Source organism: Helianthus annuus, chromosome 15 (assembly GCF_002127325.2).
Source record: "Helianthus annuus cultivar XRQ/B chromosome 15, HanXRQr2.0-SUNRISE, whole genome shotgun sequence".
Lineage (NCBI taxonomy): Eukaryota > Viridiplantae > Streptophyta > Magnoliopsida > Asterales > Asteraceae > Helianthus > Helianthus annuus.
Genome location: NC_035447.2, coordinates 102409509 through 102423896, shown reverse-complemented (window position 1 = coordinate 102423896; position 14388 = coordinate 102409509). Strand labels below are relative to the sequence as shown.

Sequence of the window (14388 nt, the reverse complement as noted above, 5' to 3'; positions counted from 1 at the left end):
AAAAGCAAGATGAGTATATGTAATGTTTTTCTTTTGTATATATAAAGGATAGGTTATAACCCGGAAACTTCCCGGGTAGGAAAAATTTATTTACAAAAATTATAAATATATAAATAAAATAAATTCAAAGTGATAAACATATACCTATATATTCATGGAAGATATTATTTAATTTTACTTTAAAATCAACCGAATTAATTAATCTTTAAGATTTGTCAAACAGAGTTGAAGGTTAAAATTCCACAAAAACACTCTCAATCAAAAGATTTGTGTAGATAGTGAAAAGATTATATATACAATAAACACGATAAAAAGTAACAAAAATATTTGGTTCAATTAATTTGATTAGTTGGAAGAATCACTTATAATCAAGATGGTTATCAATTTTTATACGCATATAAAACTTGACTGGGTCGAAACTACAATTATTAAACACTAAAATATTATCTTGACCTTTTTACAACGTGTATAATGAATGAAGTTGTTGAACCATATTAATCAAATGTATGTTGATGGACCAGACCAGCTCATTCAAGTTTTTTTTTTTTAAAAAATAACCCTTGACAACGAAGACACTTGACCTGCTGTTACTGACAAACTCAGTAGATGCATCCTCTTCATCGACATATCCAAAAATGCCCATGCGGTTGCCTTCTGATTCCTCCCTGTATTACAAAAGTACTCCACATAGTTATCATGAATTCAAGGTATCATACATAAAACGGTTAGCGGAAAATAATATTTTAAGCCTCAAATAGAAGTGAGAATCTAACACACACTGCAGTTTGTTTCTCCAGAAAAAGGAATTGGGACATCCAACTTTTAAAATTGCTGAACAAAATACCAAATATTATATCTATGAAGTTAAAAAACACACGATTAGCATCCAGATGAACCAGATTCTAGAATCTAATACAAACTAAAAAGTTAAAAATCACTAATTTTAATATCTAAAAGCAAATTGAAACTGTATTTGAAAATATAAGATTAAAATAATCTAGTTGAACCAAATTAAGAGTATAAAACTGGGGAACAAAATATCCTAAAGAACACTAAACACCAAACTACTATAATAAGCAGGCGGTACCAACATTAATCACGAGACATGTGTCCCCAATCTGTTTTTATTTATCATATATATAATAAAAAATAATAGATTTATGTTTTCTGATATGCATTATAACTTCTAAACAAAGCATAAATATAGAGATACCTGAAGATGAATGTCCTCAGCATCTTGCTTGTGAAAAGTAATGTTAACTTCTAATTACACCCATCTTCATTTAAAAAGTTATGCTAATTTAGCCTAGACAATCAAGTAATCATCAAATAAGCTCCAATTCTCTAACCCTAACCCTAATTCAATAATTCTAAATTCAGCCACCCAATTAGTTCATAAAACCTTAACTATCTTCAACCCAAGCCATACTGAAAGAACAACAAATACGCTCACTTAGACTGAGGCATACCTTATTAGACGAATTGTTCACCCCTACATCAGCAGTAGTTTCTGTGACATCATCAAAATCATCAACCTTGCCACTTGCTGGAAAATTATACTACCACCTGCAACAACATACAAGAAATGAAATTCATAATCTTTGTTTTAATATCTGATCTGAATCAAAATAAAGCAATCTAGGTTAGATCCTGTAAGTTCTTCAATTCGGCGCAATTTGGACTCGAAATTACCATCATATTGTTTATTATACACTATGGATTTCATATATACAAAAACAATCATTACCATGATATAGATAAAAACTAATTTACAACCTAAAATTTATTAAGTTGGTAGCAATTTCAAGCTCAACAAATCTCATGAACAATATATACTATATAAATCAAAATCGCACCTCGAAGCAGTTAGTACCGGACTAAAAAATATCATGAATCTGAAGTACCTGAAAGTTGGAGGGGTTCAATTTTTATCTGATTGCTCGACTAAAAAATTGCATTTAACTGTTTGAATCTGATTACAAAACACCATAAAATTAACTAATATTGAAGAACAAAGAATAACAAACACTTTTTAATAGACTAAATAAACGGAAACCAAAAATCAACATATACTATTTAAAAAAAGGAAAAAAAATGCATACCTGTGAACTCCAGAACAACTGGTCGGAACCCTAGCCATAATTGCTGGAGGCGGCGGCTAGGGCATTCCGTCCCAGTTTCCCTGTCAACCGAAGCAACCAAAGCCTGTCGTATATTAATTGGGTAAAAATAGGTTCACTCACTATACAAAACATACCATCAGCAATTTGTATTCATGTAATGTAGAAGCATAATCCACATGATATCTATAAGCAAACCTGGTATATTTTCGAAGGGTTTGTAATTGCAACATCACCTTTACAGAGCTGGTGAATGTCTGCAGTAAGTAGGTGCCTTGTAACGCTATATTTAAGCATATTATTGTTGAGTGTCCACCTTGCCATGTCTTCGTAATATCAACCATATTTAAAAAAGCTATGCATATTGAAAATAAATATTAGAATGGAAGTCATTTTTATCTCTACATATTTGACGGAATAAAAAACATATTATAATGTGATAAATAAGTAAACCTGACAAAATTTACATACTCTAAATTAACAAATATGAAAGGAGTTAAAATTAGACTTCCTAACGGTCGTAATGAAGCATGTACAAAGTACAGATGTAAATCCCCAAAAAAAGAATGGAGGAAAAAAAAACAAACAAAGCTTATAATGTCCTCTTTAAACCAAACATAAAAAAGTAAGTTAACATAAGTCAGATCACCTCAAACTATCTATGCAAAAACTGGCATTTCATCTACTGATTCTTTGCATAAATCACAACTATCATAACTTTTATCTCAAAGAAAAGATCCATCTCCCACCTCAGTGGCATAAGAACGAAGGATAGAAAACCTGTACAGTATGCTATACAAAGAGAACAATATGACCCGTTTGTTATTTCTGGGCCCAACACATCCATACTTTATGTCAGAGTTTGATCTCCATAACAAAAGTCTACCCCTCCAATCTATTTGGTTTCCAGCCATCAAATTTTAAAGTTAAACAACAAATACATATTATAAGTTTTGTTCCCGTTAAACAAAACCTTAATATTAGGTCAGCACTTGAAGCCTCATAGATTTAAAGAACTTTAGTTTGGATATCAGTCTTCATCTCCTCAAAATGCTTTGCTATAATCCTTCGGTGTGTTAATTAGTTCTCATAATAAAATTAAATGCTCTATAAGTACCTGAGAGATTTATTTTGTAAGCCTTCTTTAGATATATTTTCTTCAAATACAACCCTACACCAACCACAACCATATGTTGCGGTTCAGACTCCAGGCGAAATCCAGAAATAATATGTAATTTGGAACAAAGAACATGATGCCCGTACCTGGACCCCTAAACCGCTTGGCGACGCCGCGTGATGAGTCGATGGGGTCTTCATTGCATGCTCCATAAACTTCCCCACATCCACCCCCCAAAAGCTTTCAGTTCAGCATCTCCAGGTACCTCAAATTCTATTGTTAGTTCAATATTTGTAGCTGCAAATTGTATGTAGATTGATTTGTACCAAGAAGCCAGTAGAATATGTTATCACCTGTTCTGGGGTGAGCTCAAAAGTTTTACCGCCAATAGTAAAGGCGATATTAGGCATGTTGGAAAGAATGTGGCAATCCACTGCAGATTCTCCCATAGGACTGGGTATTCGGTCACACAACTGCATTTAGATAAATGAAAACCTCAGACCCAATACTCTATATATGTGTGTGTGTGTTCTGGTTTATTTCTTTGATCACAGATATTACTTCACCTCATTGACATAATTAATTATGCTATCTTCAGTCTGGTTTCATTTAAGTTGGCTTTGCATCCAAACAACAGCCATCTCACAGAATGTACAAATCCCGTCATTTAATCCAGCAGAAGACTTCCCATCATTCTTGTCAACCACACTCTCGATTATTGAACTGCTAAAAATAACTGTTAGTAACAAACAGCGATGACAAAGGTTTACACAACTTGCAATGTGAGACTGACCTAACATCTCGTGAACCGTCAAAAGTGCATAAATTCATTTGAGAACAGATTTTATCAGGTTGCGCCTACAGAATATCACAACATATTCAGGTTGGATGTCAGAAGTTTTACGAAATAAACTATCAAGCATGCTTGTGCATATAAACGGCATTATGCTGGTACCTCAGATAAGAGCATTTCGATTATAGTCTTTCCGTACTGATCAACCAGTGTCTTGCATTGCTGGCTCATTACTCCCGCATCACCGATTGCGTGATTGATTTGAGTGATGATGGTCTATGATAGTTCTGACAATTTTAGCGGATGTTAAGTCATAGATAGGCTAGCTAGCATAATTGAAATTAATAAAAGATAAAACTAAAAAAGAAGCATATAATATTTGAGTAAAAAGCCATTTTCGTCCCTGAGGTATGGCCAGTTTTGTGACTTCCGTCCAAAGGTATGTTTTTACGCTTTTGGATTCAAAAAGTTTGAAATATTGCCATTGCATCCGACTCGTTAACTCCATCTGTTTTTCTCCGTCAAGTCAGGGGTATTACTGTCTTTGTTAGACTTTTTTTTATTAAATTAAAACACTATAAGAAATAAAGATCCACCTCTGTTGACTTTATTTCTATCAACCATGAATACAAATTGTATGTAGATTGATTTGTACGAAGAAGCTATCATCACCTGTTATAACCAAAAAAAAAAATCAAAACTGGAATATTAGTTTGGACCATACTCAGACTCATCCCCAAATCACTTACGAACTCGAATTCAGAATTAATTGGACGAACAATAAAAAAATGAAAACAAAATAAAGGGTTAACACTTACAATAGATTCTTGAATATGAATGTTAGATTCACTGATTTCAAAGTGTCTTGTTCTAAATTTAAAAAAGTCAACTAAAGGGCCACTTTCAAGTCAATTCACTGGCAATTTAGTGATGAATAGAAAATAGGGCGCAGGTTGACCCGAAAGACTTTTGGTCCTAATTTTAAAAAGAACCATTTAAGGCTACTTTTGACCCATTTGATATAGGTTTGGTTTTGGGTCAAAAGGGTAATACCTACATTTTGATATAAGAGTATCAAGTAGTATGATACCATCCAACGGCTTTGTTAGTAAAACATATTGCAAGAAAATGAAAGATGACAAACGTAACTCTTTGAAACAAAAAAACATATATCATGAAAAAATCGAGAAAACTTCTTTCGTGGTTCCCTCCCCACACCTAAAATACCAAAAAAGTACACAAAATGAAGCATCAAGCTTTCGATTAAAGTAAAAGGGACTTACTACATGTTCATGTGGCTGGACATCAGATTGTTGAAAAGTGTCATCTACATGTTTCTCATTCAGTAAATGTTGCTCTGATGTAGATGTGTCATCTTCCTTAGGGACCGCATCATCTTCCTGCCCTGCTTTCTTTCCACGCGTTTGAGCTGGTTTTGCCTGAGACTTTTAAGGAAATATAAAATAAATTCAGTTGTATATATAATCAACCAAACATTAATTAAAAGATCAGAGACCGTTATCGTTAAAATTTTAGAGAATTTAAGACATCTGTTGATTTTAAAAGTATAATTGCTGCATGAAGTGGCAAATTCGACATGTTTACCAACAAATGGGTTAATTAGAGGAAAAAATAGTTGTTAGTAAAGTATTGTTAAAGCACATACAGGGAGTCTCAGTAAACGAACTCTAAAACTGTGTCTCCAGTTACCCTCTTTGTTGAGCTCTGAAGCCTATGAACAAAAAAACAAATGTTATTAAATTCCTGAAAGTGCGCCTATTAAGCGTATTATAATTTGAAGGAATGGTGCCACTTACTGCTTTTTCAGCAGACTCAATGGTTTCATATTCCACAAAAGCATGTAACTGTGCCAAAAATACGTATATACATTGTTAAAAATGTATAACAGATGCATTTTAAATTAAAAATTTTAGCAACATATAACTGAATCTCAATATGCCAATACATGATTACCTTGTTACTGAAAAGCATACCATCGGCTTTTGCTGCTCTTGATGCTGAAGTGGCCCCACCATTGGAAGCTTGTGGCTGATATGTACGAATCGTCTTTAAACTAATCACGTACAAATTCAAAGTATATGATCACTAACAAATTCAAAGTATAAGTTCTATATGAAAACCCGGTACCTTCTAACATCCGAAAAAATCTTCATTAGGTGGTTCTGATGACAGTGGTCATCAGGTAAATTTTCAGCAACAATTATGCGCGACTACAGAATAAAAACAAAAAAAATATTAAACACATGCAAATTGAATGTTCTAGAATGTTGATGGTCAAAGACGCACTTGCAGCTCTTCCATATCTGGTTTAGTTAGAGGTTGTAGACGTTTGACTTTTTTCCCATCTTCACTGACACAATCTCTACCAGCATCGTTGATTATGTTCTTCTCAAATCCAGCAAGATCCACGAGTGTAATCCTGCTTGTTCTTGAACTACCGATCCACAGTAATTGCTCTTCTACAGATTGGATCAGGTTTAAGAACCCGTTAAACCAAAAAAAAAAAAAAACATTAGATCATCAATTACACATCGCTATAAAATCACTCAAAGTTTATACCCACATAAAAGATCTATATAACGTATCATATTTAACTACTTTTATGAACAGTTTATTATGTTATGAACTATAAATCAACAAACAAAGAAAAGATGTTCATAGATACCTGATTGTTGCTTTAGTATTCACAATACTTGGGAAAATGATGGTATATCTATAAATTTGTAAATAAACAAATAAAGCACAAAACTTCGGTTTCAGACAACTCACAGATCATCATCAAACGGAAACCAATTTCAAGTTAAGAATTGATTTACCTTGAATCCACTGATCCCAAAGTTGCGCGACACGAATGCAAATCCAACCAATTGTAACTCCTTTGTGTATCACTGAATAAAGGGTTTGCGGTGGAGAGTTCGACAATTAAGGTTTGTAGTTAACACATGATTCCTTCTTCACGGCAATCAAACGACGAAGAAAGATAATCTGTGATTTTGATGGTGATTTGAGTAGAGAGCGAAAAAGGAAAACAAAAATAGGATTAACACGAATCAAACAGATAACAAAAAAAAAAAATCAAATATCAAGAAGGAAGAACATACCTGTGATCAAATATCAAGACGGGTCAAACAGATAACTCAATTCACGATACTCACAACAAAACCTGTAGAAATCAAACACCAAAATCCATAAATAGATACGATTGTATGACCCGAAAAAAAGGCGATGAAGTTTTCAGTTAGGGTTTACAGAGAGAAAAGGAGAGAAAGTTAATCAATCACCAAAATCCATAAATAGATACGATTGCTAACCTGATCTTAAATCGGAATTAGGGTTTGAATCAGTGGGAGAAGAACAGAGCGATGAGCAAAATCTGTATGTATGAAGCATTAGGGTTTGTTAAAAACAATATATAGTATCCGAATTAATGTGAGTCGGTGCAATAAAAAGCCGAAGTCCGAACCTAAGAAATACGGATCCCGCGTCCAAATTTGTCTTAGGCTATTTAGAATGAATTCCCTCCTAAACTCAAAATCCACCTCCACCATAGTTTGCCACATCATCAAAAATGACCAAAATCACATGCCACATGGCCCAAATCCATCTCATTTATATATATACATAGATTTATATAGATAAATAAACTAAAAATCTTAAGATTATGAATTAAGAAAAAAGTGATTTAAAATTGTGATTAATACATGAGAAGCTCATAAATATATAATCTTATTGAAATTGAAAGTTTTTTCACGTAGATAAAAGCTTTTGCTTACAGAATTATAAAGAAAAAATATTATGTTACATTTATCCATGAGATTACGTGAAGCTTGTTTATGGAAATTGTTGCAAATATGTAAATAACAATATATACGAAACTAAAAGAACATCAATATTTTGAAATAAAAGTAAGATATGATTTATCGCAGAGAAATTGCAATAATATAATTTATATTAATTGCTTTTATCTCTAATACTAATTTATAATATTTTGTTATTCGTTCATTGCCAAAATCTAATATATTTTTAGTATCCAAATATAACAAATAAAAAATATATATGTCCATAATATATAGTATGATGAAAATATTTATATATAATATTAATATTAGGAGAAGAGATTTGATGATATTTTTTAATACATTTATTATAATATAATAGGGATTAAGATAAGTCTAAGTGATATTCATAAATTACATTGAAAAATAAAAATAAAAATAAAAATTGTAAGATTAAAGAAGCAAAATGCCATATGACATTATTTACAATTGTTTATTAGTATTAGATGCTACGCGGCGTTATTTACAATATTTATTAGTATTAGATTTATTCATACCAATTCATATTGTTTTTAAAAATTTTCTTTTCCTTATAGTTAACGTGCAAATATGATAGGCGGAATAAATGGACCATTGTGAGGAAATTGAAGAAAAATGGTATTTGGTTAGTAAGTTGAATGGAATCACTAAACAAGGATTCTCATTCTCTCTAAATACCCTAAATTATTTATTCCATTCTCACATGATAACCAAACAAGATCATAAGATGTTAATGATTTATTTCATCATTTATCCATTCTAAGACTGTGAGATATGGAATGGAACCCCTACGGGGTTCCATTGTATTACCTCAGCTCCGTCTCATCAATAGTGCCCTCTTTTAACTTTGAGGGTATGGGATAAATCTCCATCTCTTTCAATAGCGCCCCTTTCACACACATGTCGCTATTGTCTGCCATTGCAATAATATACATTCAATAGCGCCTCCCTAATGGCGCTCGCAGTATGGTTGGAGGAGGTGGGGGTGCTATTGATCTTTTTTTTGGCTGAGGCGGCATGGGGATGACGCCCCATTACAATCTAACCTAAGGCTCTGAGGTATGGAATGGACCCCCAGAGGCTCCATTGTGACACATCAGCTCCACCTTATCAATAGCGCCACCTTGGAGAGTATGGGATAAAGTCTCCTTCTCTCTTTCGATGCCTTCCCCTCTTCAGACACATACATCTTGCTATTGTTCGCCATTGCAATAACATACATTCAATAGCGCCCACCCCTATTGGTGCTCACAGAAAATTTTCTAACTTACAAAAATGAAAACATAACAAAGTGTGTATAGATTTTTAAAACAAATAAGAAGAAAATAAAGTGGGAAATACACGTATAAACACGAAAAAACAGCAAAGGTTCGCTTTTTGTTTTATTTGGTGAATGTGGTAAAAATATGAATAGAAGACTTTCAAATATTTGACTAATTCATAATTCCTTTCTTGTCATATTTCATGGAAAATGCCATGATATGACTCGGAAAGATATTAAGATATTAATATGATAATTTAGTTTTCTTGGAACGGCACTTAAGCTGTATGCTAAAGTATACGATAAGTCTTCACGATAAGTCTTCTATCTCACATAACCTGATGTTTTAGTTCATTTGTTCCATGACATATGCTGTATGTAGTAAATTTATTATACGAAATGAAAACAACATGAGTCGGTTTCAGATAGAATCTACGGATGTGTTTAGTTAAATGGGTCGGGTTTCTCAATCTAACGGATTGTCTTGTTTATTTATTTATTTTTTGTTTTTAGTTTATTAAAAGGATGACTGTGGTAAGACTATATTACGGTTTGAATTATAAGTTTCCGAGAAATAAATATATGGTTTCCGTTGTTCACTCATTTCTAAATAATTTGGTCACTTACACTAACTTATATTATAATTTCTCTTAAGTTTTGTGAAATTATCATTTAACCCCTTCTTTGGATGTAGCCCTACTCATGTGCGGATCTTAGTTGGGGCCCCACCTCGCTGGCTTTTTTACTTCGTTATGTAAATTTTAACGAAAAATTCATACATATCGAGTCCGATCATCTCTATTTTTTTCTTTAAAACTTTCGCTGCCCCTCTTCTGTTTAAAAGTTCAAAAGCCAATACTGCCCTCAGTGACGGATCTAGAAAATCCGCCAAGCCGTAACGTTTTATAAAAAAGCCGTAGCGAAATCGTAAAAACGTCAAATTTTTCTAAAATTTACACTACCGCCGGAGCGTCAAGCCGTAGCGGAGGTTGCCCCTTCTTATATGCTAGGTCCGCCCCTGACTCCCCTACTAATCTCCCTACCTGACTTCACAGAAAATGTCACCAAGCACTCCAACAACTTCTTCTTTGCAACGAAGACAAAAGGCAAGAAACATCCGAATCGATCCCTCCATGTGATCTTTCTTCAAGGGAAGGGACCGACTATGAATAATTTATTATTATACTATTGTTATTACATAATATTATTGTTATAATGTTATTATATTGTTAGATAAATTAGTGACCATAACAAACTTTCCACCACCTTTTAACTTCTTTTACCTTACCTCCTTTTAGAAATATTTTGCTTGCTTGTTTATCTAAAAGATTATTTATTATTTCAAAAATAAAAATAAATAAGGACTTTGTTTCATTATCTTCAGTTGGCATGAGTTTTTGCTGAATTTCCAATATTTTTTTATTTCTATCAATAATAAACTTTTAAATATTGACGTTATATGTAATATGGATTATGCTAACAATTAAGATTATTCAAAAATTGCATCCTAATTTTCATAGCAATTTTGAAATAAGAGATATTCTTCCTATGACTGTGTTTATCTGTACGATACATATTTGTATAATTTTTGTTATTATTTTTATGAGCTCGGGTTTATTCTATATTTGTAGCTATAATAATTCATATTGTGAATAATTAAATTTTATGATTTTTTATTAAATCATTAAGCGTTATCTTGGATCAATGGGATGTATATCTATTTCTATCTTGTAAGACATAAAATTATTGATTATTTTGCTAGAATTATACATGTAATTTTGTGCATGTACGATACATAGTAATTATTGATCAATGGTATTATTGCCTCATATATTGTTTATTATATTATAATTCTATAAAAAGTAATATATAATAGGTCTATGCTTTGGTGCGCTATATGATATTATATGATATTACATGACAATTTATCACATTATTTTTACTCTCACTGATGACAAATAATTGCTACAAATTAGTAGCTAGTAAAAAGACATATTAACTTACTGTTTAAATCTCTAAGGAGTTTATTTGATATTTTCTTTTAATTATGGAAGCCTTATGGAGATATTTGAGTGTATGATATACTTGTGATTGTTTATATTGTGATAGGATAATACATATTTAAACTACAATAGCATAACACATAAATCATATATATTTGTAAGTTTTAAGTGATAAAAACGGATTATGAAGTTTTATCATAGCTCGCTCGCTTTACTGGTGACACGATTGAACAACTAAACAAAAGTTGTGCTTTATTATCAATATCATGAAAAGTCTAAATACGCTTACATTTGACATCCAAAGTGTCATACTCCATGTATCTCATTATCAAAGATCGTAAAATGTTAGACCGATAATATTACATGACTCGGACATACAATTACTTCTCAATTGATGTTAAGTGAAGAGAAGTTTATTTATAAGAGAAATCAAATTTAACAAATTTTTTGTCCCTCAAATATGCTTTTGTGGTAGCAATATCATTAAAATGGTATGAAAGGTTTGAAGTAACTGTATATCCGTATGTCTGAGAAAATAACGAAACTTGTTTGGTTTTACTTTGATCCATGAAATGAATATATATTGATCATTGTGACCATTGAGAAAAATGTAATAATTGTCATGTTGATAATGAGATCGACCATTAGAAATCATAATGAGACCGACCACCAAAAGTGGCAAACTAAGGAATGACCATATAACATGGTGGTTTAAACTTTGAGGTTATAATACATTCTCATGTATCTTATGTTTTGTATTACATACGTGCAAGTAATACATATACTGCCATAAGAAGTTTATGGATCATAATTATGTAATTAGTTGGCATGACTGGTTAGACCACGCCGAGTCAATGATGATGTGAAACATAATGAACTGGAAGATTCTTTAAGCTGATAATTATTATGTAATATTTGTTCTCAAGGGAAATTATATATTTGCCAAATAAAGAAGGGTGTGTATCCCTAAATATTCTGGAATGAACAAAGATGTATATATCCAAACATGATACCATTTAGTGTTTTTAAGTCATGCGTCGTCTAAATGGTTATCAAGTCCACAAGTTGAAGTTTGTGTAAGTGTGACTTGGCTAATGAGATAGCAAACATATCATTCCAGATTGGTATATTTATTTGGTAATAATGAATTTTATTCCCAAGTTATTAACGATCATTGGAATAAGTGTTATTCTTGAGATGATCATTAAACGTCTACTATTGATTACAAAGCCAATGAGATCATGAGAGGAGCAAAAAATCATTTAGGTACATGTAATTTTACATATAGTACCATTAATTCACATCAAGCCAATAAGTTATAGTTCTCCCCATATAGTTGATTTTTGGCTAGGAACCAAAGATGTCTCACCAAAGGTTTTGGTTGTGCGACATATATTGAAACTCATACACCACACCGCACAAAGTGGGATTTATAAAAGGTTTGAGAATATGTTGGGTATAAATAATTATCAATGATTGAATACTTAAAGCCATTAGTGAGAAACTTGTTTATAGCTCATTGGTTTTTCATTTTAGTGAATGAATGTTCCCAACATTAGGGGGAGATAACAAGCAGTTGGAAAGTGAAAAGTGAAATGAATTATCATGTCATCTTGATCCTCAAACTATAAACTATGAACTAGAAGTTTAAAGTATAAAAAGAACAAATTACCAGACAAGTTCACTGACCTAAATAGAGTGACTAAGTAAGTCACATAATCAACTGCTTATGCTCCAGTTATATTTGTGTCCCAAGAGGACAACCACATATTTTTGTAATGAGTCTATTGCATACCTAAAGCGTGGTAGACTAGTTGATTCCAATAATAAAATTCCTCGAAAATTGGAGCAAGTAATTAAGATGGTCAAGTTGAGGTTATAGTAAATAAAATCTCCTAAAGAGATAGTAGACATGATGGTTCAAGAAGAACCTTAGGTAGCTGAAAATAAAGAGATCTCGATAAGTTATATCATGTCTAAGATATGTACAGAATCAAAATAAAAATAGACGTCGTTATACTTTTGTATATAATATAGCGCTTGAAAGGATGAGGATCAAAATTTATGATCTGCCTATGAGAAATGATTGGCCAAAATGGAAAGATGCAAATGAGGCAGAGATGAATTCTCTATTAAAAATGGAAAGTTTTCGGATCAACAGTCCATACAACTGAAGTTGTTAAATATGTTGGATATAAATCGGTCTTTTATGCGAATTATGTGAAAATCAAATTGAGTGATATAAGGAAAAATTGGTGGCACAAGAATTTTCGCAAAGACCTATGATTGATTATGAGGAGACATATTCTCCAGTGTTGGATGCATTGACTTTCCAATATTTTATTAGTCTGGTAATATAAAGAGAGAATTGATATGCGTCTTATGAATTTTATGATATTGAAAGTTTATATGAAAGTCCCAGAAGGATTTAAATTATCAAAGTCATGTAAAGTAAATTCGCGAGAACACCATGATTTAAATTGGAATACATTATATGTCACAACCCAACCGATGGCGGAAACATCGGGATGAGACGAAAATGAGATTGTAAGAGACTTCATAACACTATGTGACAATATTAATTAAATTCAAATTTCATTTCAAGACTAATTGTCATACAAAATTCAAATAGAAATAACAACATTGTTTCAAATTGTAACATAACAATAAAAGATAGATTAATCTAGGTGTGTATCTAAGTCCACCTAAATTGCATTTCTTCTTGAACACCAACTCATCAATCGACCTGCAACATGTATTAAAATAGAGTTCAATGCAAAAGCAAAGGCGAGTATACAAGTTTGTTACATAGCATAATATAGAATAAAATTGTCTAAAGTGCTCATATCCAACATGAATCATATTAAGCAAGTTTACTAGCATGCCAAAACGGTGTACTTATATGTTCAAACCCAAGATTCCAATGCGTTAAAATAGCCTATCCCCGGTTAGAATAAAGGGAGGTTAATATGTTTGACTTAACAATACCCCAAGAATCGTGGGCGGTGCATTACTCCTATAGCGCTATAATTGTTAAGGTAGGCTAGCAAAGTTAATGAAGCATATATCGACACAAATAGTTTACATTAGCATAACAAGTCTAACAAGCATCATATGGTTTCATGTTAAGCATGGATAGAGTTTAAAATAGTTTCATGTGTTGTGTAATTTGTATAACATACATGTTGCATCCCAAAGTGATAAAAAGGAAAACGGGATCGAGTATACTCACAGTTTTGCAAGCTTTCCTACTTGAAA

At 32.1% G+C, this 14388-nt stretch overlaps 1 protein-coding gene, 2 long non-coding RNA genes and 1 pseudogene across 3 annotated transcripts; all 4 read right to left on the bottom strand.

The window, feature by feature from the left end:
* Positions 1-1165: 1165 nt before the first annotated feature.
* On the bottom strand, positions 1166-1972 carry LOC118487646. The gene is made up of 3 exons (XR_004882380.1): positions 1905-1972; positions 1470-1566; positions 1166-1306 (listed from the first exon to the last, which is right to left on the bottom strand). It is a non-coding gene; the product is annotated as an uncharacterized LOC118487646 (long non-coding RNA).
* Positions 1973-2112: 140 nt separating this feature from the next.
* LOC110924608 lies at positions 2113-4538 on the bottom strand (annotated as a pseudogene).
* Positions 4539-5020: 482 nt separating this feature from the next.
* On the bottom strand, positions 5021-6124 carry LOC110921689 (la-related protein 6B). The gene is made up of 5 exons (XM_022166042.2): positions 6005-6124; positions 5848-5895; positions 5697-5762; positions 5314-5475; positions 5021-5083 (listed from the first exon to the last, which is right to left on the bottom strand). The coding sequence occupies exons 1-5, from the start codon at positions 6020-6022 to the stop codon at positions 5069-5071; spliced, it is 309 nt and encodes a 102-aa protein (XP_022021734.1). The 5' UTR covers positions 6023-6124; the 3' UTR covers positions 5021-5068.
* A 300-nt stretch (positions 6125-6424) lies between these two features.
* LOC110921690 lies at positions 6425-7192 on the bottom strand. Its single transcript, XR_002582543.2, has 3 exons — positions 7153-7192; positions 6868-7036; positions 6425-6510 (listed from the first exon to the last, which is right to left on the bottom strand). It is a non-coding gene; the product is annotated as an uncharacterized LOC110921690 (long non-coding RNA).
* Positions 7193-14388: the final 7196 nt, after the last annotated feature.

Coding starts and splice junctions, on each gene's coding strand:
- LOC110921689 (XM_022166042.2), bottom strand. Junction 5,763..5,847: donor TTGAGTCTGCTGAAAAAGCA/GTAAGTGGCACC, acceptor TTTTGTTCATAG/GCTTCAGAGCTCAACAAAGA. Junction 5,476..5,696: donor TTCGTTTACTGAGACTCCCT/GTATGTGCTTTA, acceptor TTTCCTTAAAAG/TCTCAGGCAAAACCAGCTCA.